The 26,904-nt window shown below is 44.7% G+C and overlaps 1 protein-coding gene across 1 annotated transcript in view; it reads right to left on the reverse strand.

Moving 5' to 3' along the window:
* The window catches only part of SLC9A3 (solute carrier family 9 member A3), a 90,934-nt gene that overhangs the window by 22,767 nt on the left and 41,263 nt on the right, over positions 1-26,904 (reverse strand). Inside the window, exons 2-9 of the mRNA XM_074987925.1 lie at positions 22,286-22,588; positions 14,813-14,973; positions 12,984-13,062; positions 11,671-11,848; positions 9,524-9,744; positions 7,566-7,768; positions 6,577-6,666; positions 3,220-3,290 (exon numbers count right to left, since the gene is read on the reverse strand). Coding sequence (XP_074844026.1) covers positions 3,220-3,290; positions 6,577-6,666; positions 7,566-7,768; positions 9,524-9,744; positions 11,671-11,848; positions 12,984-13,062; positions 14,813-14,973; positions 22,286-22,588 — 1,306 coding nt within the window. The remainder of the gene's footprint in view (positions 1-3,219; positions 3,291-6,576; positions 6,667-7,565; positions 7,769-9,523; positions 9,745-11,670; positions 11,849-12,983; positions 13,063-14,812; positions 14,974-22,285; positions 22,589-26,904) is intronic.

Consider the following 26,904-nt stretch of genomic DNA (forward strand, 5'->3'; position numbering starts at 1 on the left):
ATGCAGAACTCCTACAGGCCGAGGGCCTTGTGATGCAGGGGGAGCAGCGTGCACCTCCTGTCTGTTGATATAATACGCTGCTGTCGTGTTCTGTGCTCACAGACATGCAATGCCTGGCTTGGCTGTCCCAAAACACCTTGCACGCCAACCTGATTGCCCTGAGCTCTCTCACATTGATGCGAATCTCAATGTCTGAAGTGCCCCAGAGACCTTGAGTACAGCACTTCCTCAGATGTGCACCACAGCCTAAATCTGACACATTGGTTATCAGGGACAGGGAAGGTTGGGGAGGCTGAAGGTACCACCACACATACCATCCAAGCGTCCAACCACCAGTGCAGGCTCTGCAACACCTGCTGTGGTAACATCACTAATTTGGTATATTGCCCCTTACAGGGCAGTACACTGACGTGAGGGGAGAAGAGGACATAGTCAAAGTCTGGTGTGTAGTACCATGAACAAACAAGCTGCCATATGTCCCAGGAGCTTCATGCAACACCTGGCTGTCATGGTGGGGAACGTGATCATGTCATTTATAATGCTGGCCATAGCCTGAAACCTGCTCTCTGGCAGGGAGGCCCAGGCGAGCACCGAGTCCAGGAGGACCTCCACAAACTCTTTGAGTGTGGACAAGCATTGACTTTGCCTCATTTATCAGGAGGCCAAGTGTCGAAGGTTTAGAGAATGAATTTTATGTATTGATGAACCTGGGCTATGATCTCCTTTTGTGTAACCAGTCATCCAGCTATGGCAACAACTGGATATTCTGCCTCTGGAGGAAGGCTGCAACCACCGCCATGCATTTGGTGAAAACCCTTGGTTCCGTCGACAGGCCAGAAGGAAGGACTGTGAATTGATAGCATCCCCATGCACCACAAACCTGAGGAACCTCCTGTGAGGAAGATAGGTCACAATGTGAAAGTACGCATCCTGTAAGTCGAGAGTGACAAACCAGTCCACCGAATCTAGAAAGGGGAATAACGAGCACCAGAGAAACCATGCAAAACATGATCTTTCTTACAAACGTGTTCAGACCTAGCACATCCATGATGTACCTCATTCCCCCTTTCAACTTTGGGATTAGGAAAGAATGAGAATAATACCTCTGGCCCCTGAATTGTGGGGGAACCTCCTCTATCGCTCCCCAGTCGAGGAGCAACTGAACCTCCTGCCTAAGGAGACGCTTGTGAGAGGGGTCCCTGAAGAGGGACAGGGAAGAAGGATTGAAAGGGTGATAAGAACTGAATTGGATAGCATATCCCCTTTCTACTGTGCAACAGACGCTGTGGTCCAATGTTACACAGCACCCAGCAGGGTAGAACAGGGATAGGCAGACAAAAACATAAGGTGTACTGCATCCGTAACGGGGGGTGGCATGGCGCTCTCAACTGCACCTTCAGACGTTGGACTTAGGCCCGGAGAGGACTTCTGCTGGCCTTGGCCTTGGCCAGGCAGGTGGGTGGGCGTATCTCCTGCTGCTCTGACCTCTCCACTGAGTCTGATCTATAGGCTGGTGAGGGAATTGTCTGGGAGGAGGGTGGAGAGTAAAATGCCTGCGTTACATCACAGGAGCTAGGGAGGCCCAGTGACCTCAGGGTGGCCCTGGAGTCTTTAAAGCTATGGAGCCTTTTATCAGCTTTCTCCAAGAACAGGGTCAGCCCCTTGAAGGGCAAATCCAGAACAGACTGCTGTACTCCATAGTGGAGGCCAGAGACCTGGAGCCATGCACCCCTTCTCATGGTCGTACATAAGGCCACGACCTTTGATGCTGAGTCGGCAGCATCCAGGGTGACCTGCAAAGTCTCACATGAAATCAGCTTGTTCTCCTCCACCAAGGCCATACAACAGGGCTTGGCATCTGAGGGGGGATCAGCTCCATGAACTTGGAAAGGTAGGAAGCTGTATTATAGGAGTATCTACTCACAGGGGCTGGTTGATTAGATATGTGCAACTATAGCCCCTGGTTGATTAAACTTTCCTACTGTACAGGTCCAAGCATTTTGCCTCTCTATTTTTGTGTGAGGGCCCCGGGCCCCCAGTCTCTCCCTATGGCATCCACAACCAGGGAGTCAGGTAAGGGCTGGGTAAAGAGAAGGTCATGCCCCTTAGAGGGGACAAAGTATCTCCTCTCATTTTTCTTTAGTGTGAGTTGGGCTGATGCTGGGGTCTGGCACACCACCTTGGCCGTTTCTGTGATGGTCTTAATGAGAGGCAGTGCCACCCTAGGGGGCTCTGATGAGGACAAAATATCTGTCATTGTAATGGCTTCACCTTTCACTTCCTCCACCTGCACCCCTAAGCCTTGGCCACCCAGTGGAGCAGCTGCTGGAGGGTCCTACCATCCTCCAGGACCGGGGAGGCAGAAGACCCCACAACAGCTCCTGCAAAGTCCGGTGCATGTACCCTCTGACCTCAAGAGAACGACTCTGACTCCTGCCTCAGCGATGCTGAGCCCACAGAGTGTTATAAGATGAAAAGCAGGTGCCAGCATCCCAGGGCATTCGCTTGAACAGCCTCAAAGACTTAAAAGTTCTTGTTTACAAGGAGGGGTTTCCTATCCAAAAGGTACAAAACTGGTTCACTAGAAATAATTGAAGCAGAGGAGGGCAGTGGTGTTTAATCTGTGAGTTGCCCTTAAGAGTCTTTTCCGCAGGTTACACGGGTAGCAGTGCTAGTCCGTTTCAGCAAAAACAAAGTGTCCAGTGGTACGCATCTGACGAAGCGAGTTGCAACTCATGGAAGTTTATGCCATAATAAATTGCTAGTCTTTAAGGCGTCACCGATCTCCTTGTTGTTTTGCTTACAGTGATGAAACCAATGAAAATAGCCAAAGTAGTTTCATTTTCCAAAATGAATAGAAGGTAAAAATGTAACCAAACTGCATCAACGCTGAGAAGAAAATAAGAATTTAAAACCCTTCCTTGTTCAAATTGTTAGCAACTGCACAAGCAACGCCCCCCACTGTCGTTTTTTTCTTTTCTTTCTTTTTTATGAAAGCAACACTCTAGTTTTTATTTATTGTGATAAACTGCAGAAATTCAGGAAGTGGGAAGCGAAGGAAGGCAGGGACCAGTATCACCCAAGCCATCTCCAACCCTTTAGTTCTTAAATACCATTTTGCTGGTCAGACAGATGTAAGCAAAACCAATCCATCTTAATATATTCCCATTTCCTTAAATATTCCAGTTCAGCAGAATAAGGGCAGCTAACACCACTTACTTGTCTCTCAGATAATTATGTCCAATTTGTCCAGATATGTCTTCAACAGCAGAAAGAATGTGATCAAAAGCCTATGAAAATAAATGTGCAATTAATAGTGGGTTGAAATTAAAGGCATTGCTATAAAGTAGCTTAATTTACATAGGGTCAGATTTGGTGTATATCCAGAACAATGTTCCGATTACCTATTGGATTACTTTCTCTTTCCATGAGCGCACGGAGATTAACATCTCAGCTTCCTCCAGATCCAAACCCTTATTCTCCTCTCATATCTGTTGGTTCTAGAACAGAGCAGTCCACTGACTACTCCTGACTTACACGAGCCTAAGCAGGAGCAGAATCAAACCTCTTTTTGTTAAATCTCGCTTTCATTGCTCCTTTGTCTTCTCCCACTTTTGCATCTCCTTCCTTTTTGCTATCACAAGTGCATGAGCCATATGCCTCTTCTAAGTCATCTGAATGTTGCTTTCTCATTGTTGCTTCTAGATCCTTGCTATACTTTCTGGCTACAGCTACACAAGAAGCATCTGTCCATACATGTTTCTGTGGAAGAGATATTCCTCCAAAACCTCTGTAGAGAGTGTGGCCATCCACTAAAGCGGATTGGAAGAGTGATCTTGCTTTGTCGACAGAGTGGCCAGACTGCCTGGCTGCTCTCTTGACAAAACAGGCATACAGAAACACAGAACAAAAGGGCTGCCCAGAATCTTGGAAGACCTGTCTGTCAACAGAAGACCCCCCAGAGCATTCACAGTGCTTTTTTCGTTGACAGAACCTGTCGACAAAGGTAGGAAGAGGCAGAAGATTGTCAGTGGAAGTGCCAAGTTTTGTCGATAGTTGACAAGACACATTTTGTGTGTGGACGTGTGGTGAGTTTTGTCAACAAAACTCTGGCTTTGTTGATAAAAACGCACTAGTGTAGCCATAGTCTCTGAGAATGAGTATTTCACTGAGAGTAGTATGAGTACCAGTCTTCTTTTATGATCACTGTAAAACACTCAACACCTTGGGCAAGTCTTTGTTCTCAATTGTTCCTTATTTACATTGGTATAACCCTACTCCATGGAATTAGTGCCACTCCAGATTTACACCAGTATCATCGAGAGGAGCATTTGACTTTTTGTTTCTATGTCTTCTAGATCTTTACTCCAACCATCTGGCTGATTGCTCGCAGAGCTCTGGCACAATAGATTTAGACTGGTGCACACTGTGACTGATAAGCTTGATCACCATTATTACTGAATATAATATACACCTGGTGCTCAGTATCACCTCGCCAGATAGATTCAGCAGAGAGTTAGGAGTGTGCTGAGAATAAGGTACTATATAAATCAGGCACCTTGTTGCCACAGGTTGGGAATGGACACTAGGCTTCCTGGAAGAGGGGTGCAGTGGCCAGGCTCGCTAGGAACTCCAGGAAACATGATGTTTCCATGAGACACAATCCCTTCTCGGACTCTCATTGTAATGATGCAATTGTGCACTGCACCTTAAGAAGCACTATGGCTAATGCCATAACAAAGCCCTCAGTTTATTACTCAGACTCCAAAGATACATTACAAAAACACAGCTGGAAGATACCTTTTATGTGGCAGAAAACATTGAAAAAACAAAATATGCAGGGCTGTACCTTTTTCCTTCTTTGCCTTTGTTATGAGTAGTTTGCAAGCTTTCCTGTCATCTCTCTTAAGAACTACCATCATTTAAGCTGAGAAGCAAGAAAAGGCTCAACATCAGGCCTGCGTCTACACTAGAGCTTTGTCAAGAAAGCCCCCATTTTATCAACAAAACCCGTGGTGTGTCCACACTAAGGATGTGTTCTGTCGACAGAATGAAGCACTTTTGACGACAGGCTTCTGCCTCTCCCCCTTGAGGCAGAACACCTTTCTTGACAGAATTTGTCAACAAAAAGCCGTGTGGATGCTCCAGGGGGTCCTCTGTCAACAGACTGGGCTTCTGGGTCACCAGGCAGCCCATTCTGCTGTGCTTCTGGTTGGCCATTCTGTCGAGAGGGCAGCCGGACAGTCCGGCCGCTCTCTGTCAACAGAGTGGATTGACAGCGATCTGCGTTTGAGTGTGACTGCAATCTGTCGACAGAAGTTTTGTTGGAAGATCTCTTCAGACTGTAACTTCTGTTGACAGATCGCTGTACCGTAGACATAGGCCAGATGTATTCAGCAGCAGTTTGAACTGGAAGTCCACTGAAACGTAAGGATCCATCAGGGGACCACATCAATCCCAGGGCTTTCCAATGAGGAAGAGGTGTTGAGGACAGGGTGACTACATGTCCCCATTTTATAGGGACAGTCCTGATATTTGGGGCTTTGTCATAGATAGGCTTCTATTACCATGATTTTTCACTCTTGCTATCTGGTCACCCTACTCTAGGATGGGACACAACTGTCAGTCTCGGCACTCTGTCTACATGGAAAAACATAAGAGCACATCCAGAGTTTTTGTTTTCACTAAATTTCCAGACACTGATAAATCGTGAGTTCTTGAGCTGAACTTTTAACATGCTTAAGTGGTTAACTCCCCCTCAGGTATAACTTGTTCACTGTTGCAATATAAAAATTGTTGAGTGTTACTAATTCACACCAGGTAGCAGTCAAGATAGCATTCAGTATTGGGTTCAATATGGGGGTAACTGGATAAAACGTATAACCTGCGGTATACTGGAGGTCAGACCAGATGACCTAATGGTCCTTTCTGGGTTTGAATGTTAGGAAAATATTCAGTGCAGGAAGGAGTTATATAAAAGGTGTGTTAGGGCCTTATCCTAAAGGTGAATTTCAAGACAGCTGTAGGTAAAGAGTCCTTCAACTTCTAGGATTGCAAATGTGCAAGATATACACATGTGTATAACATTCAATCTCAGTAAGGGATGTGTCTGGATTATACACTACTGTTTATGTAATCGGCAAGATATATATGCTCATAATTGGCTACCTGTACCTGGTAATTGTCCTTCCTACAGATAAACCAGTATCAAATATGTATGATTTGTTCTTAAACTTATTCTCAGATGTTCAACCCACCTGCCCGTGGTCAAGCCCCTCCATCCCAACCACTAATTCCTTCAGGTGAAGGATAATCGGCACCACTGCCACATGGAGCTGAGCAGGGTGTATTCACCGGACTCTCAGCCCCAGAAGGTTGAAGAAGTGAAAACTTTGCCAGGTGGGCATCCCATAGACCCCTGTAAAGCATCTGTTAATTTACAGGGCTGAAATTTGTTTTCCTCAAAAAGGGAAATTGTTTCATAATGTTTCTTGACATTTTAGTTCGGCTCCAGCAATTTCTATTACAATCACAACCCTCCTCCCCGCCCCCAAGATATTGTTGTTACAGTCTTACTCTGCCATGTAGTTTCTCATTCAGTTTGGGCTCTCTGTGCTCACTTTTCTTCACTTTTAGCCACTGGACCAAAGGCTTGATTGTCAAACCCTAGGTGAGAAAACATTAATAAACATTTCCAAGGAATCTTGGGAGACTGCAAATACACTCTCAGTCTGTTCTGGAATTCTGATATATTATGAACATTATGATCTAGCTGAGCCAGACCCTCAGCTGGTGTCAGTCAATTTAGCTCCACTTATGTAAATATTGATTTATTTACCAGAAACTGTGATCTCATGAAGAATCATGTTTTTTCCTTTGCTTTTTTATAGCTTTTAAAAGCTTGCCTCAGAGTGAATATGGTAAAGCTGTTTAATATCTGTAATGACCGAGTAAAAAACTGCTTCCCTTGGTTATTCAACTGATGAGAAAGATACCTGCTCACCTATTAACCTGAGTCTATTAATACACAGCAGTTTAGGCTGAATATTTTTAGCACACAGGAAATTGTGTTTTGTCCCATATGGTGCCACGTGAAAACATAAAATGGGATCTTTGTTAGTAACATTATAAAGCTAATTATGTTTTTGGCTCTGGCCAGGTCTACACTAAAGGAGAAGGTCAAATTAACGTACGCAAATCCAGCTATTTTAATTACGTAGCTGGAGTGGACATACCTTAACTCAAGCTTCTGTGCTGTCTCCACTGGGGGAGGCTGACTGGAACAAGCGCTCCCATCGACTTTGCTTACTTCTCATGAGGAGCAGGAGTACCAGCACCAGTGGGGGCACCCTATCAGTTCTATTTAACAACTCCCTACCAGACGAGCTAAATCGAACTCCAGAAGATCGACCGTGGCAGCATCGATCTTCCGCATAGTGGAGTCATACCCTCACTGAAATGGTACCTCACATGTGCCATTGAGAAGTACTTTAAACAGTGGGGCATGTCCTTATCTTCTCAACCTCCTCCTCTTTGTAAGAAGTGGAATCAAGTAAGTGAATTACCTGGAATATTACAGTGAAAAACACAACAATGATAGTTGTGCTGACAAACAGGTTTTTCTCTTGCACTTTTTTCTCATCCAGAAGTACAACAAGAGCAAAAGCAACAGCTCCTCGTAGTCCGCCATATGACATTACCACTTGGTCTATTATTTCCAGCTGGACCACTCTGTAGTGGTTTAGAATCCATGTCTGTATCACTACACCTATAAAAACAAAGACGACCGGCTCAGCGAAGTGTAAGAGAAATCAGTTAATCATCTTCCATTAAAAACAAACTCTCTCTTACATGTATTCCTTTCTTCCTTTCAGTACAGTCTAAGGTCCTACATCCTTGTGACCTTCCCCCTCGCTTCCAAACCATGAAAGGATATAGAGTTAGCTCCTTCCCACTCAATGTGCCAGGATGCTGCAACCACAATGGCAAGAGCAGCCATCCAGCTGTGGGGTTTTATTTGTATTGTCATTGAACTGAGATATCTGAAGCCTACATGAGCTAGTTTTGTTTAAATCTTTCCTGGGTGTCAGTGAATGTGTGCGTGCATATTCTGCTCAAGGAGTACTCTGAGCTATTTTTTTGCCACTTAATAAAGCAATGATTAAATAGTACAGACTGGAACATACGTTACACCCCCAGCAAATTCTCATACATAATTTGAAATTTTATATATTTGAAAGTGTATCATCTATATAGTGCCAATAAAACAATAGCTAATCAACCCCCTGTTACTTTGCAGTGCACTGAATGGGTGTTTCTCACCAGTCATTAGAAACCACCTATACCTTACGCCAGTGACTATGAGCTATAATTGTGTACAGTTTCACATCTACACGTCTCAACCTTGAAGCCAGGCATAAAATTAACTTAATCTCTCAATTATAGAATTAAGGCTACGTCTACACGTGAAGCCAACATAGCAACATCGAAATAGGCTATTTCGATGAGTAACATCTACACGCCCTCCAGGGCTGGCAACGTCGATGTTCAACTTCGACGTTGCGCAGCACCACATCGAAATAGGCGCTGCGAGGGAATGTCTACACGCCACAGTAGCACACATCGAAATAAGGGTGCCAGGCACAGCTGCAGACAGGGTCACAGGGCAGACTCAACAGCAAGCCGCACCCTTAAAGGGCCCCTCCCAGACACAGTTGCACTAAACAACACAAGATCCACAGAGCCGACAACTGGTTGCAGACCCTGTGCCTGCAGCATGGATCCCCAGCTGCCGCAGCAGCAGCCAGAAGCCCTGGGCTAAGGGCTGCTGCCCACGGTGACCATACAGCCCCGCAGGGGCTGGAGAGAGAGCATCTCTCAACCCCTCAGCTGATGGCCCCCATGGCGGACCCCGCTATTTCGAAGTTGTGGGACGCGCAACGACTACACGGTCCCTACTTCGACGTTGAACGTCAAAGTAGGGCGCTATTCCTATCCCCTCATGGGGTTAGCGACTTCGACGTCTCGCCGCCTAACGTCGAAGTTAACTTCGAAATAGCGCCCGGCGCGTGTAGCCGTGACGGGCGCTATTTTGAAGTTAGTGCCGCTACTTCGAAGTAGCGTGCACGTGTAGACACGGCTTAAAAGAGCTAAGGGAAAAGGGAGGAATAAAGAGATGACTGACCAAAAGTGCAGGTCTTTTGTTCAGGGAGAAGTTCTAGCATAAAGTCCATTCGATCTAGAGATTTGCTAGTGCCAGCAAAATCCAGGAAATTAGACCTTGAGCAACTCAGGTGTGCTCTCTCACACATCTGATTAAAACTGTCTATGATTTCAACAACTGATGAAGCTTACTAAAGAATCTATTTTCCTTCCCACCATGAGTAGTAATAACTTCAACGAAGATTACTGAGAACTATGGATGCCTACCAAAAAGGACAAGCCCTTAAGTGTCATGATCCCATAGAGCATGAAAGTACATTATCCACCAACGCTGCAAAAATTGAATGACAGTTTTTCTTACCAATGACTCTGTACACTGAGATGAAGACCAAAGTCAATAGTATAAAAGCTGTGTTCCAAGTCCAGATGGCTGGATTTACAGCCGAAATTCCCAGGAACATGAATATAATAGTTTCACATCCACTTGCCAACATTTTCATGGTGTACCTCACCGTGGTAGAAGACTGCTCACAAATATTAGCCTTGACGTATTTTTGGCAGCAGACACCACAGAAAGTTATCCTGAAAAGAAGTTCATCATTTCTTTGAATAATATTTGTTGCAACATATTGTTCTCTCTCTACTTCAGCTGCCAGCTACAGACAAAAACCTTCCAATCAGTAATTTATAAGAATTCTTGAAATAAATAAATGTATTTAAATGAATACTGTAGAGTTTGAACTGTGAAGAAAACATATGACTAACATCCACTCCCACTAAAAGTTTGAAGATAATGTTTAATTAGACCATAGAAGACTCCAGCTTCCTCTGCCTTTCAGGTTTCCGTGTCATTTCACAGTCAATACTTTAAAGCTTAGATTAGATATAAAACCAAGTTGACATTTGCAGTAGGTTCTTCAGATCTTGAAAGTATTGACTATGGTGTTGCTATGGCTGAGAGCATGTGAAATAGTAGAGGCTAAAAACGAATGAAAGTGGATAGGTAAAATTGAGATGGAGGGTATGCTCAGAACCAACCTACAGCAGTGGAGAAGATCACATTGGGATTCAACACAGTAGGCAAAGTTTACCCTGCCTGTCCTGACTGTCTCCTGCCAGGAACTGGTTATGTGGAGGAAGTTTAAAAAAAAATAATATAAAAGTTGGCAGTTTTAAATTCGTAAGCAGGGAGTGCAGTGGATCATCATCACACTCTGTCTGATGCTTCAGAAAATGTTATTATTGCAAATTCTGTGACAGAATGAACATTTGAAATTCTCTGCAGTTACAATCAAAGCATTAACATTCACATATGGAACCAACAAATAAGCATATTCTCTATATATAATTGGAGATACACATCTCCTAGAACTGGAAGGTACCTTGAGAGGTCATCTGGTCCAGGCCCCTGCCCTCTTGGCAAGACCAAGCACCATCCCTGGCATGTATTTGCCCTAATCCCTAAATGGCCTCCTCAAGGGTTGAGCCTACAACCTTGGGTTTAGCAGGCCAACGCTCAAACCACTGAGCTATCCCTCCCCCCACATACAGTAAGGGCCCTCATAATACAAAGTAGACTCTGGAAACTTCTTTCCTTTTCAAGGCTGATGGGCAATGGCACTTTTGATGTGTAACCCTCTGCTTATAGTGGGGGGCAGGGGATAAAGGGCACAGTTGCCCAAGGCCTGGTGTTTCAAAGGGGGCCAGAGCTCCAGCCACCGATGCTGTTACTTCTGCAGAGGTGGTGGATGGAGCTCCAGGCCCCTTTGACAAACCGCAGCAGCACAGCTCTGTGCAACCCTGGGGGAGAGTTGCGGAGCCCCAGTGCCATGCTCTGAGGCCCCGTCCCTTCTGCCCTTGGCCCCACCCCTTCTGGGGGCTTGGAGACAACCCCTCTACCTATGAAGAAAAGCTGAAAGAATTGGGCTTGTTCAGTTTGGAAAAGAGAAGATTGAGGGGGGGACATGACAGCGGTTTTCAGGTATCTAGAAGGCGTCATAAGGAGGAGGGAGAAAACTTGTTCTTCTTGGCCTCTAAGGGTAGAACAAGGAGCAATGGGCTTAAACTGCAGAGAGGGAGGTTTAGATTGGACATTAGGAAACAGTTCCTAACTGTCAGGGTGGTCAAACACTGGAATGAATTGCCTAGCAAGGTTGTAGAATCTCCATCTCTGGAGATATTTAAGAACAGGTTAGATAAATGTCTATCAGGGATGGTCTAGACAGTACTTGAGGGCAGGGAACTGGACTTGATGACCTCTCGAGGTCCCTTCGAGTCCTAGTATTCTATGATTCTGTGATTCTCTCCCACTATGCCCTGGTGCCCATGGTGGCTGTTGGCCCCACTGCTTACTCATGATCATGATTTTAAGAAGAGGTCTTTGTTTTTTTTTCACTCGTGGTCTTCTCCAGTTGCCCTCAGTGCTTTGACTCTTAACATGTCACTTATGTGAAAAACCACACACCACCTCCAGCGCGGCCAGGGAGAACAATACAATAAAAGACTTACGCAAGGATGGCAGAAAGAGAAAGCATCTCTGCGGTGAGGTAGGACAGGTATGAGATCACAAACACAAATCCAGGTTCAATGATTCTGACATGCTTGGTGAAGCGAGTGACCAGCGAGAGCAGGAACGCAAAGACAATGCCAACAAACGTTCCACCCAGGCTCACCACAAAGAAAGACACTGAAACAAGGACAAATGCAAATTGTATTGATTTTTAAAAAAACAAACAAACAAAAAAAAACAATGCAAGGTAACTGGTTTAATTTTGACTGGCTTTCCCATCGAAGGGCTAATGATATTGGGGATGGTGCTAGAACCCTATGTTTCTGAAAAAAAAACTGAACTCATTTTTACCGCTTTTGAGTGCTTTGTATGTATTTGGTATTCCCAATGTTTTTAGGGAAACACTGGGTCATTTATTGTCAGTGGTCAGCACTGTAAGACCGGGACAAACTCTTGCATTTTGAGCAAACAAAATTTCCCCCTTTATTCCACAGAAGACAAATTTTCCCAAACCACATAGCAAATTATATGCTTGTGTGCTTCTGTCACCATTGACACAACGGTACATAAAATGATGCCAGGTTTCCCTATGCTTAGGAGGAGAAAGAATTGCAACTTCTGAGACAACAACATTGATTGGTAACCATTGTCAAATCCTGATTATATACAACAGATGGGGAATCTCTCTCTCTCTCTGTATACAATCCAACCCTTTCACTACAATTTTGTGGCTACAAAAGCCCTCCTACTGAAAGGAAGCTGGTGGGGGTGAAAGGGGGTAGCAGCAGTGGTTGGAGAGCTGGGTCCCTAGGAAATGCCGCGGAACACACAAGACCCCAGGGCTGACTGCCCTAAACCCTGTCCCTTCCACTCTCGGCTCCGCCCCAGCCCTGCCTCCCCGCTACCCCCCAGGCCCACAGCAGCTGTTGGCACCACAGAGGAGCAGGTTAGAGCTATTCTGCTGAAAGGGCTGCAAAATGGTAGGGCTGAGAAAGCAAAAATCATGAAGAACTTACGTAGATTTGTCAAGCCCGGTAGTCTTAACCGTCTAACTAAATTACTATTTAGATTTCAGAAGCCAAGCCTAATACTCATTGCATCTTCGCAGAAGGAAAATTCTTCTGCTAGAGTTCTCAAATATTGAGGAGATTTAAGGGTGGGTTTCTTCTGCCAGGGCATGCTACAGAACCTCAGGGCGAGATGGAAGGAAAAGGGTCTGAAAAGGCCATCAGGTGACAGGGTTATGGTGATTTATTATTACAGTCTGGCAGATTTATATCAAAGATGTAACCTACAATTAAATTCTACGTACCAATGCCTTTTACGCAGTCCACCCCAGTCACATTATCAGCTCCCATTGCAACGAAAGAGTCAAACACATTGTACAGCACCTAAAAGGCAAAGTAGCTGCTCTTAGCAACTGTTTCAGAAACAAGACAATCCAAATCGTCCCATGTATGGGGTTGGAAAATCCTGAAATTGCATTAGACTGAGATAAACAAATCCATGAAGCAGCAAACTGTTTGGAGAATATGTGCTCAAATTGCAGGAGGCAAAAATATGGTCAAAAAGAAATCTGTACAATATATCTATCTGGAGAATGGGCTGTTTGCCTGCGTGTCCCAGGGTCTCCTACAGAGCCTATCACTGTAGCAAGTAAGGGCTTGATGGATGCTTTTGAAGTTTTTTAATCATGCTAAATGCTGCACTTTAATGCATTATAATCATCATTACTACAAATAAGACAGCAAGACAAAAATCATGAATGAACATCTGTGGACACGAACAGGCCAAGAGCCAGTGGGGATCCAAATAAAAAGGAGAAAATGGGGATGGCTGGGACATACTTTGAGGAAACCCCCATCCAGCATTGTTCAACATGCTCTAAAATGGAATCCTCAGGGGAAACGCAGCCGAGGAAGACCCCGAATAACATGGAGGAGATCTACAGTCACGGAAGCACAAGAACTGGGATATTCATGGGGCCAGATTGAAGCCATTGCCCAAGATAGAACCAGGTGGAGGAGCCTTGTGGATGACCTATGCCCCACTTGGGGTTCACGGGTTTAACTAACTAATCATCATTCCAGCACAGAGGGTGACTGGGGCCTTGGGTTTTAGTGGAGTTAAAGAAATTAATATTTTGGGTTTTGTGTATCCAAAAGGGACCACATAGGTAAGAAATCAATAGCAAAATAATCTGATTATCACTTCAGCTCTTCAATCTAGCATTTATTTAATTAAAATGCAAGATGGACCAAATGGGTCTCCAGGCAAAAACTGGAAATTGAGGCTAATATTTGGGGAATCATGATTTTTAAACACAATGCATTTGAGGTTCCCTTTATTTGCTTTTTGGTGTCTGAGTCTTTGTAACAGATGAACACCCTGAAGAAAATTGATTATGGTATCAGACTAACTCTCCTAAACTTTTCCCTGAAACCATCAGATCTAGAAACTTTTTTAAAAATGAAAGTTGAGTTTTTATATTGGAACAGTGGGGATTCTCAGGATTTCCAGAGCTGGGGCTTTAAGAAAAACACCTCATCTTGAAAGACTAATGCAATAAAATCAGAAGAGCTGGTAACACTGCAATTTTTGTCATCTGTGATAAATGCATGTCACTCAGAAGCAACATGTTCAGTAATGACCATAGAAGCCATCAGATAAATAGTGATGGAAGTTGGAAAGGCCAGGATAATATAAACAAAGAACTGGGAAAGTTTCTGAGAGGCATACATAGATTAAGAGCAGATGCCAAAATGGATAAAATGAATATAAGCAGTTCAAATAATTAGCAGAGATTATCCCCAAACCTCTGGAAATAATTTTAGTAAATCATGATAGTCATGATGGCAAGTGAAGTATGTGCACCAGAAACCCAATTTTAAGAGTTATACTTATCCAACTAGCGAATAGCAACATACTGTGTGACCTATGAGCTCTCTTGGCATTCAGATAATTAGTTCCTGCAAAAAAAAGTCTGCAAACATGGAAGGCAAGCTATATTAGCAGAAGCTGTGCATTGTAGCTGACACACGAGCTGACAGCCACAGACGACATGCCATTTTATTCCATGGTAATTAACTCAGAATAAACCCTCCAGAACTGGAGTAACTCTTGGATATGAAATCCTCTTACCACAGTTACGGCGTCGTTCAGCAGGGATTCTCCAAAAACAATGATAAACAGAACTTCATTGACGTGAACTTCTTCAAACACAGCCAGGACTGCCACAGGGTCCACTGCAGCTATCAGACTGCCAAATAAAAGAAAGTCCAGCAGTCCAGTTTTGAGTGGGCCTATGGAAACAAAAGCAAAAAGCTTACAAATATGTAACAACCCCAGCAAGATTAATCTCCTTTTGGTCCTGCAGCAACTAGCCCTACATTAGCTGCACACCCTTTATGTTACAGGCCAAATTCTGCTCTCACTTAGAATCAACTCTAGGGAGTTGCACCTGTATAATTAAGTGCAGAATTTGTCCTCAATGCACTTTTCTGGACTCCTGATTCAGACACAACACCCAGTGAAGCAAAAGATAATTTTGTTTGCATTGGCAGCAGATGCTTGGGCACCCTCAAGAAAATTGATTATGATAATCAGACGACTAACTCTACCTTTATTTTAATGTTTTTGTTCTCTCCTAGGAAATTAAATTGATTTAGTTCTTCTGTCAAAGCAATTTAATTTCATGCTGAACAAAGATGGTCAGACCCGCGAGCAGACAGCCTCTGAGTGTATCCACAGGACAGGGAACAGCAACGCAAGCATCTCAAATGAGAAGGTCATCAAAACACAGGAAACTCTTGGAAATTACATCTACATTCATTTTAAAAAAAGAGAAATATTAAAAAAAATTTCCTCCTCCACTTACTTGTCAAGCTGTGAGGTCAGAACGTTATCGATGACATCACTAAGATCTCATATATGCAGGGAGTCAATTCCCCCCTCTGTTGCATTTGATGACTCTTAGTATTTAAAAAGCCAAGTGGCCTGCTTGACTAGAGAGACTGGCAATGTAGCTCAGGTGAGGGGACTGACAAACGATTGCTTTCTTTACTGCAGTAGGAAGTAAGGGGGTGGGAGTGGGAGGGTGAGCAGAAGGCAGAGGAGTTCCTGAAAGCACTCTTCTTTTTCAGGAGGGGAGAGAGGGAGGCAGAATACGGAGAGGCAGAGCCAACTGCTCTTTGCAGATGGTAGGAGAGAAGCAGGAAAAAGCTAAACAACCATTTTCCCTTAAAGAGGACGGGAGAAGAGAGCTGGGTAGGGAAGCTGATATTCCTGTTAAGAGTCTCCTGGCACATCCCAGAATCCTGCATCTCTACAGATGTTTTATAAACGGATGTGGAATCCCACTCATTTACCTCAGCCTTCATTAATGGGCAGAGAAAGACATCTGAACTAATCTAATGGGAGTCGGGGGTAGGGGGGACAACAGTATTAAATGCTGGAACTCCAAAATTCATGAAGGGAAGGGAAGTGGGGCAGAGCCCAGAATCCATTTACTGGCGGGCACAATGAAGAGGCCCTATTTTATTACCTGATGTATCTGAACATCAGAAGTTATTTGGTTTGGGAGTGAACAATGAAGAGCTATGACGCTGGTGTAACATTGTTTGTAGCATGGTGGTGCAGCCTCCTTTCTCCTGGACTCAGAGGCTTGATCCTTTTGGTGTATATATGTGGAAGTAATTTTCAAATCCAGAGTATTTTGGGATTGGCAGCTAAGTGAAGGAGGAACGGACTTTCAAATGTTTACTACAAAACGCCTGGACCTATACACCTAGCAGGATGACCCCAGACTGGTGGCTGGAGAGAGTACCAGAAACCACCTGCCCCACCCTTAGGTAGAAGCCAATAAGGTGAGTGAGGAATAGAGACCATCTCTCTCCATCCCATCACCTACAAAAAGGGTAATGTCATTTCCTGTAAAGCAGAGGATTAAGGGAACAGAGACATTCCTGGCTTTCAGAAGCATATAAATAGAACACTGAGACATCTTCATTCATATTGGTACAGAGTGGCCGTGTGGGGGCGGTCAGAGGCTATGCTTTTTGGTGGGGAGGCATGCAGGGTAAGTAGCTGGGTAACAGGGTAGCCTCAGTGGCAATATATTTTCAGGCCTTACAGAAAATTCTGAGATGGCCCCTGCCTTCATCTCTTATCTTTTTTATATGTTACCAATTATGATCACTGCTACATTCTTCAAGAACTTGCAAAAGCTAGAGAGCAAATACTGATGGGAAGATTAGAGAACATCTACAACTATTACAAAACCGTGTCAAGAGAGGTGGGATTGCTAAACCTGAGTTGTGCTTAGGTTGCCGAACCTCCCATCCCTACGCTCCAGTTCAATGCACTGTCACTAAAGAATTGCAGAACACTCTTCACTCTGGAAGTCACCTGGAAACTAAGCTCGTCTACGTTGCTGCTTCAGAACTGGAATTAACTAAACAGGAATTCACTCAATGTTTAGTTCCACCAGAAGTAGCAACAGTGTGAAAACTAGTTTTATGGCAGATGGGTGGGGAGGAGAAATGGGACTGATTTTCCTTTTTTCCCTTGTGTGTATGGAAGGATGACAATGAGCACTAGTTTAATATTTAAATTATGTTTCTTCCAAACAAGCTTTTAACGTAGCATTTTCTTTTCATTATTATTGTTTTGCGCTTCTTGCCTTTGTTCTATACTTATCTTTTTGCCAATTGTACAAATTCTAATGAAGGATGCCAAATATCATTGTTTAACAAGTGTTTCCACTCATTTAAGTGGAAATTTATGGAATCTACTTTAGGAGAACTGCTCTCCTACTGGGGACTAGATTAGAGTTAATCAGTTACTAGTTCCATCTGTCACCCAAGTTGGGAAAAAACATATAATCTGTTTTCTGTTGTTTTTATCACAATTACGCCTTCAACGGATACACATCCAGACATTCAGTGGCACAATATTAAACTTTCATCTTTGTTCACCTGAATAATAAAATGTGAGGTAAATACAATAACAACCCCCAAATACCCCCCGACACCTATTTTCCAGGTGTTGACATGAAAGGTAAAATTCTCAAACTGGTTCCAAGGACTTAGGGTATGTCTATGCTTACCGGGGATTCGATATGCTGTGATCGATCTTCCAGAATTCAATTTTGTAATGGCAAAATCAATCTCTCTGGGCTCAGCCATCAACTCTGGTACTCCATGCTATCATGTGGAGTAAGGGATATCAGTGTGAGCCTGAACAGCCCCGATTTACACTTGGGCAGTACATCAATTCTAATACATCAATTCTAGCTATGCTAGTGGCATAGTTAGAATTGCGTATGTGGAGTCAACTTTGTTCCCTAGTGTAGCCCAGGCCTAATAATAAGAATCCTGGTACTCTTCCTACCCCAGCAGCTGAACGGGGTGAGCTGGGTTTCTCAGTAAGTACCGTACCCACACTTTTCACTCTTATTGGCTGTCTGTACACTAGCCCAAAACTTCAAAATGGCCATGCAAATGGCCATTTCAAAGTTTACTAATGAAGCACTGAAATACATATTCAGCACCTCATTAGAAAGCCGGCAGCCATGGCACTTCAAAATTGAGGCGGCTTGCCGCCATGTGGCTCATCCAGATGGGGCTCCTTTTCGAAAGGACCCCGGCAACTTCTAAATCCCGGGAAAGAAAAGAAAGGTGTTGAAAATGGCATTTTATTTAAAACAAACTGGTTTTAAGTATTTCCTTTTTCCCAAAATTTTCCATATTTTTAATTGAATTTGCAGAACATTTATCCAAATTCTTCATTAGCCAAGTCATTTTGATAACATTTCCAAAACAAATTTGATTAAAAATGTCAGGAATTTTACTTAACTGGTCTGTGAAAGCCCTAGAAAATAGAATGTTTAATGATCTGTAACAAAATTACTAGTTCCAGTTATCAATTGTACTTTTTATTTAATCATCATCTTATTGTCCTATTCAGCATCACTCATTGAAAAATATCCTGATAAGTACGATTACTGTACAAGCATTTCTGCCCTTTGCTTCATTTTGTTCCCGGCCCTTCTCTTGTTGTTTTTAATTCTCTCTACTGTCTTTGTGTGTGTCTTCTGTTCTCTCAGCATTTCCTTCTCTGGAGTAGCTCCCCCATTCCCATCATGGTGTGGACTTCAAACCCCAACACCTTAATCATCCCAGCTGCTAAAATGAGCATCCATCACATAATTATGGCATGGAAAATATCATCATTACACTTTATAGGGGATTACATCTCACTGAGGCTCATGGAGGGCAATGGGGTATTTCACAGCTTTTGAGTCATTGCTTCAGGCCATCTATAAACGTGGGAAGACAACGCTGCCTGGGTGATTTTCTGTTCACCTTGGAATCATGCACAATCAAGGAGATTTAAAAACTTTGTAGTCTGGAAAAAGAGAAAGGTAAGCCAAGATTCTTTAGTCTCTGAATATATGCCCCAAAAGATACATAAATGCATTAACTGGGCCACATGTAACCTGGAGGCCGAAGGTCTGACTGCTGTTCAATATGCAGTAAACCCCCAAAACGCACGACTTGAAGTTACGCTTAATTTGCATTACTGCGAGTTAAGCACAACTTGAAGCCTCCGCGGCTGTCTGTTTCCTGGCTTTCCCCAGCTGGGAGAAGCCATGCTGGCAGCCGCAGACGTGTGGATTCTCCCTGGCACCTGCAGCTGCTGCCTGGTTCCCAGCTCCCTGCCTCACTGTGGGAGCCAGGAAATTGAACAGCTCTGCTGCTGGTCAGTTTCCCAGCTCTCTGAAGCTGAGGGGAGCTGGGAAACTGACCAGTTCCAGTGCTGGTCAGTTTGCTGTCTCCTGTGAGCTGTGGGGAGCTGGAGCCTGGCTCACATCTCCCTGCCACTCAAAGAAGATGGCTCCCCTGAGTTATGCAAAAATTCAGCTTATGCAGAGGTTGCCAAGAATGCAACCTCCACATAAGTCAGGGGTCTACTGTACATCCCATTTATAGGCCTCCACCCCTTAAAGAGTAATTATATCGCAAATACTTATGGGACCAGATCAAGTCACATTCTATCCCATACAGCTATAAGGTCTCTGATGTGCTAGCCAGTGTGTTACCCCCACCAGCTATCTTCTAGTGCAAAAATAAGCCAATTTTGTTTATGTGGGAGTGCAGGTCTACCGCCAAACAAGGTAAGGTGATCTCAGCCATTTAACTTCACAATGCCTTTTTAGAGCAGCAGAATGGAATCTTAGCACACACACCCAGAACAATACTAGGCAAGGGAGAAATGGTCAACAGGCTTATAAATCCTAGCAACATGGCTGCCTAGATTTACTGTAACCTCAGATGCCACTGTAAATCTGTCAGAATGATAATCCAATTTTTGAATAAATACATGGAACCAGATCCTTAGAGGCCACAAATTCCTTCCTTCCAGCTCTCCTTTGGAAGGAACATCTTTTTCTCAGAGCTTGTTAGGTCAACATACAGATGTCCTGTGGACCTGCTTTGGAATTTTTCTTGCTTGTAGCTCAAACAATGGAAGTTTTCTTGTGTTCATTTGCCCTCTGCTTACCTCTGCTGTACAAAGCGAAGGCCCTGAGGTGAGCAAAAATGCATTCTTCCAAACAATCAAAACTGTCAGCCTGTTCTTTAAAACGGACTTTCTTGCTGAAGAAACTATCACTTTTGGCACTGTGACACCATAGTGATAAGCACCAAAAACACAATAGTTTCACTAAAGAAATCAGACAAAGCAGATCCTGACCAAATTTAAAAACCTTGAAAGGCACACATATTTCATAACTTGCCTTACCGTGTTTAATCAACTATAACTGGGCCAAATTTAAAAAAAAAGCCAAATGCTCAAATTTTGCAGGTGCAAAATCATTGATTCAATCAATTGTGCCGATAAACTATAAACAAAATTTCAACATGTAGCTCCTTAATTTCTTAAGACCACTAGATGGGCTTTTTCAAAGCAATGTAGGCAACTAAGACACAATTTTCCAGTAAATTTAAAGGAAAATAAGTAGCGAAATCCCACACACTACTTTAAAAATAAAATCTGAATACCAAAATTCTGTTGTTATTTGCCTTTAAAGGATGGTGGGAGAAACCTTTGGGGTATGGTCTGCCCCCTCATGGCAGGTTTAGAAGTTATTTAATGGAGTAAAAATATTGGGCCAGACTACCCCTGTGTGCTCCTGTGTGGGGCTGCATAAGGAAATTCCCACTCCCCACCCACTGCAAAAGCCATCTAGAATCATGGAGCTCAAGGTCCATGAGTAGTAGGTACATGGCAGTCATAGAACAGATGTAGGTTGCACTTCTGAAATCTGGTACTCTGTGGTCCGGCAACATCCATGGTCTGACAGGACCACGGATGTTACTGGACCACAGAGCCCCAGTGGCCCTGAGTGAGGGCTAGGTGAGAGTCAGGCCAGGCTGGTGACAGGGGGACTTGTGAAGCTGGCAGTGGCCAGGGAGACACCATCGGGGCCAGGGAGCACTGCCTCATACCTGGGGAGCTGGGAAGCCCACAGCTGAGGAGCACAGGTTGCGGCTGAGTGGTGCGAGGCTGGAAATAGCCAGGGGCAGGAATCTGTGGCCCAGGCCAGAATGTTGGCAGCTGTGTGGTGGCTGGGAAGTAGCTGTGGTTTGGGGCTGGGAAAAGGCCCACAGCTGAGAGCAGGGCTGGCGGCCAGCAGGGGACACTGACCTCCACTAGTCCGGCAAAATCCCTGGTCCAGGTCCACTTAGGTCCCAAGAGCGCCAGACCAGAAGGTGCAGCCTGATGCACTCCATGCCTTGGAAGGGACCCCACCGTGGTTTGATCTGCTCGCGTGGAGTTGCTAACAGTGTGAACTTGATGCTACTACACCCCACAAAAATGTGCAACAGCTGCTGCTACGAATGCTTCTCATATCCCCTCAGAGAGCTTACACATTCAACACATAAATGCCACCTGGTACCACAGGACTTGAATTCCTCAGGACGGTTACTAGCATTAAATGCTGAAACAATGACCTGTTACTTACATAAACAGAAAGGGCCCTTGCTTAGTTAGTACTAGAGTTGACTGAAGGACAATGCTGCTTCACAGCAACTTTTCAGATTTATTCTGCACTGGAACAAAAACAAACCTTTCTGGAATAGTAACAGAGAGGGAGCCGTGCTAGTCTGTATACTATCAAAACAAAAAAGCAGTCAAGTAGCACTTTCAAGACTAACAAAATAATTTATTAGGTGATGAGCTTTCATGGGACAGACCCTATGGTCTGAAGAAGTGGGTCTGTCCCACGAAAGCTCACCTAAGAAATTATTTTGTTAGTCTTGAAAGTGCTACTTGACTGCTTTCTGGAATAGTTTTGTTAACACAGAATTGCACCAGAATGTGTTTTCCGTCTGGCGAGATGTATCGGTAAGTAGGGTGATTTGTTCCTCCTGCTCTGTCCACTCTGAAGTTTCATCTACCCGAAATATGTTCCAACCAACTCTAGATAAACCTTTGGTGGGGGGCAGGGGCGCAAAGGGATTGTGAGAAAGAGTTATGTGTAATGCACCACAAATTTATCAGACAGTTCCCATGTTACACAGAAGTAACTTTCTAGAGAATCGGGCTTACCCATGATTCCACTCAGGTAGACACCATAGAGAGACAGGCCTGTAGTGGCGGCGTTCCATACCGTCCCGATTACAGCATACAAAAGGATGGTACCCAGGTTTCCAAAAAACAATTTGTTTGGCATGAAGTATCCAGCGTCTAAGACAATGGGTGGCAGCAGGTAGAAAAAAAATACATTTGGTGTAAGGGTGAAGGAGGCAATGTGGTCTGCTGCCCACACGATGCCCCCCAGGAAGAGGCCCAGGACAATCAGCAGAGCACTTTCTGGAACCACACGGGTGACTTTGTGGGACAAGTGGAAAACTGCAAAGAAAGAGAAAAAACTTGAAGGGATCAACGTGCAAACATAATTTCATTGCCATTACAACAGCTGCTAGTAGGGCTCATTCTAATCAATGGGAGTTTTGCCTGCACATGAATTTCAGGGGCTGTCCACAGAATATGAAAACCAGCAGTGTTACTTATATTGGACCTGGGTACACAACAGACACGTCTAATGAGTGGCCTCTGTCTCATATAGCTTACAATCATGTACTCAATGGAAGTGCAATGTGGTGGGAATTTTAAATTAACTTGGTTTTGTTCACTTAAAAGTTAAATGGAGCAGTTCTGGTCCGTGACTTTTATAAGTAGAGATGACAGGTAAGACAATGTTTTTTTCACAGAAGCTACAGAATCTGTGACTTCCAGTAATCTCCATGACTTCAGACTGCCGTGGCCAGGAGCTGTACAGTCCTCCCATTACTTCTAGCAGCCATGGATGGTGGTGGCCTCCTGGAGCTTTGAGTCCTCACAGGCAGTGGGAGGCCCTGAATCTCCCAGCGGCACCCCTGCAGCAGCCTAGTCACTATGTGCAGTATGGGGACACCACAGGTGAGCTTCCCATTTTGCCATGGATATTTTTTAGTAAAAGTCATAGACAAATCACAGACTTCCATGATTGTCTCTCAAATTGCCCATGACCTTTATAAAAAGGATCCATGACAAAATCCTAGCATTAATGATCCTTTCCTCTTGAGAAGTGGTGCTTTTCTGAGATACTTTCTGATTGCCTACATATTCCCTCCCCCACACTCCTTCAGGTCCCAGGGGTTATGAACAAAACTGTGGGTCCTGGTGAGATAGGCGGTTCCCCTGCCAGGTTGCCACTCTCTTTAGTCTAACAATCTGAATGTTCCAGTTCTCTTGTGCACTAAGTTCTTGGGAACTTTCCATGCCATGGTTGAAGTCAGAATGAAGCCAGAAGAGCTCATTGACAAGGAAAAATGCCACTCGTCTGGACCCCCTAGTCCTGGAGAGAGAACGGGTAAAGAGCAAATATTCGACAAGAAAAGTAGGTCTTGGGGATCACCAGTTGCATATAAAGCAATTCTGGATCCCAACTGCCTATAAAATAAACAAAACCAAAGTGATTTTAAGAAAAACAACATCTACTCACTAATCATTTTTAATTCACGGTGAAACTTACTTTAAATACTACTTATTGTTTTCCCATTGGATTATCTTTCCATCTCAGATCTGTTTGTAGGAAAGATGGCACCCTTAATAATGCGTGAACAAAGCCATCCACCATAGAAATATGAAAACATTGGTTTTAACTGTATTTCTTTTTGTACAGAAGAAAATACTGATGTTTCTAGATAACATCTGATTTTAAAAGGGAGTTTTCCCTTAAGGATTTAGAACATAAGAACGGCCGTACTGTGTCAGACCAATAGACCATTTAACCCAGTCTCCTGTCTTCTGACAGTGGTCAATGACAGATGCCCCAGACGGAGTGAACGGAACAGGGAATTATCAAGTGATCCTCTCCTGGCATCCATTTCCAGTCTCTGACAAACAGAGGCTAGGGACACCGTCCACACCCATCCTGGCTAATAGCCACTGATAGATCTAACCTCCATGAATTTATCTAGTTCTTTTGTGAGCCCTGTTAAAGTCCCACACTCAAAAAGAATTAGGATCTGAACAGTCACATTAGCATCTTCTGCTCTTTATTATTATTATTATTATTATTATTATTACCACCACCATAATGCCCACAAGTTTTACTCATGGACCAGAACCCCATTGTTTTAGAAACAGTACAAACTCAGCACAGAAAACTGGACCCTGTCCCAAGGGGCTTACTACTTAAGCACTGAAGTTTGTTAGTAAATAGTATAGCAGTGGGGACCGGGAGGCTTCTGTGCAGCTGTGAGCTGGAGCTCTCCTGCTGTACAGCAGGGCAGGGGCTGTCTGGAGCCCCATGGCAGCCCCTGAGAGCCTGGGCCCCAGAGAGAGTCCGAGGGGAGGGAGGCTGAGGCTGCAGCAGCCCCAGAACACAAGACTGTCTGATTGCAGAAGCCCTGGATCCTCTTTCCTCCTTCTAATTTTCTTTCCGAAGACCTGTCAGTCTCGAACATGCTGGATGAGGGAGGTGAGGCCTGTACAATTTTCTTTTGCGTAGATTATGCCATAAAAAAACATGGCCCCAAATGCTATGCCAAGTTCAGTAACCCAAGCAGACAAACCACATACAGTGTGAATTATTTACAAAACTGTGTAAAGATATTGTTTGATAATTAAAGTAACCAGCAACAAGACCAGTAACTAGAGAAAGAGCATGACATTTGGAGACAAGATTTGAAAGGGAAGAAGAGGTGCTAGGACTCAGGGATTCTCAACCCCTGGGTCAGGACCCAAACATGGATTAGGTTTTCTAAAGGTTCCGGATGAGCAGCTTCAAGTCCCGTATGGCTCTTTAAGGAGCCATTTGCAGCTCCTGTTGCTGCCGCTCCTCACTCCTCCAGCTCCCAGTCTCTGCCCTGCCGCACTGAGAAGAAACTCCGTTCAATTGCTTTAGCAGCCAGCAGGAAGGATCTGGCTGTTAAACCAATTAAATTGAGTCCCATTTCAGCGTGGCAGTGCAGGGGAACTGCCCGCACTGCAGGTAGGAGAAGGGAGTAGGAGGGCTGCGGGGAGCTGTGCAGAGGGGGCGGAGGTGGCGGCCCAGCAAAGGGACAATGGGGGGCAGCAGCGGCGCTCATGTGAGGTAAGTGAGGGGGGTCATTTTGGAGCTGCGAGGGGTTTAAGCCTGGGGGTGGGAAAGGGGGAGAAATAAAGTTTTATAAAAAAAATTCCCAAGGGAGAACCGTCCTTCTTCCCCCACCCCCAGGGTTTTGAATTGCCCTGGGTCACAAAGTCTTACTGACTTGTCAAAATGGGTCGCCGTCTCAAAAAGGTTGGGAAAACGCAGTGCTAGGTGGAAAGATACAAGGTGGCTGTTTTAGAGGGCAAAAGCACAAACAGTAGGAAGACTGTGGGGAAGGATAGAGAAGAGAGAGGTGTTACATAACAAAGGCACTAAGAGATGGGGAGAACAAGACCAGACATCTGAGCTAGGATGAAGCAAGACAAATGAGAGGCACTAAAGTATTTGGCAATAAGGTGCTGTTAAGGGAATCTTAGGGTAGATCTATACTAAGGAAATAAGTTGATTTCAGATCCACAATTCACCATTAGCGTAGCTAGAATTGCTGTATCAGAATCGACTTTCTTGCCTAGTGTAGTCTGGGTCTCTTACTATACATGACAGCTTGGAGTACAGGGGTCGATGGCTGAGCCCAGAGAGGTTGATTTTCCCATGTCTTAGCTGACATGGCAAAATTGAACTCCATATGATCAAACTTCCCGTGGTTGATCTTCAGGTAGGTACAGATTAGCCCATAGTGATTTAAACACCGCAAAGGTTTCTGCGAAGCTTGGCTTCAGTTTGGTTGAAGTGTGGCTTTGCTGATCTGAGTCTAGGCTTGACTACTTGTGATCCTAACACTGGCTGACCACCAGGAGCTCATAAACAGTTTTGCACTGAAAGGCTGAACTTCACTTCCATCTGAAACTCAATCAGAGCCACTATGTTTCCCATTGTTTTAATAAGAGCCTATAATTCTGCTCAATTCACACACAACGAGGCCCAAGTTTTGTGAAAATTAGTCCAACAGTGAAAGGCAGGACTCCTTAGCCACGTCTACACGTGCACGCTACTTCGAAGTAGCGGCGCCAACTTCGAAATAGCGCCCGTCACGGCAACACGTCTTGGGCGCTATTTCAAAGTTAAATCGACGTTAGGCGGCGAGATGTCGAAGTCGCTAACCCCATGAGGGGATGGGAATAGCACCCTACTTCGACGTTCAACATCGAAGTAGGGAACGTGTAGTCGTTGCGCGTCCTGCAACATCGAAATTGCGGGGTCCTCCATGGCGGCCATCAGCTGAGGGGTTGAGAGACGCTCTCTCCAGCCCCTGAGCTCAATGGTGGCCGCGTGGAGCGGCCCCTTAAAGCTCCCCGCCCCCTCCCTTTCTGTGCAGGAAGCTGAGAGAACGTGCAGGCAGCAGCCCAGACACGCGGCCAGACTGCACGTCCCTCAGCCAGCACAGACACCCACCCCAGCTGCGATGGCCACACGGCAGCCCCCCAAGCACCCCCAGGGGACCCCCCCCAGGGGGAGCCAGGGCTCCCAGCCCAGCAGCCAGGTGGGGAAGCGGCAGCAGGGCCCCTCCTGGACGGAGGCCGAGCTTCGGGACCTGCTGGGGCTCTGGAGTGAGGAGGAGGTGCTCCAGGTAATGGGGAGCAAGAGG

The sequence above is a fragment of the Carettochelys insculpta genome, chromosome 2, assembly GCF_033958435.1.
Source record: "Carettochelys insculpta isolate YL-2023 chromosome 2, ASM3395843v1, whole genome shotgun sequence".
In the NCBI taxonomy this organism is placed as follows: domain Eukaryota; kingdom Metazoa; phylum Chordata; order Testudines; family Carettochelyidae; genus Carettochelys; species Carettochelys insculpta.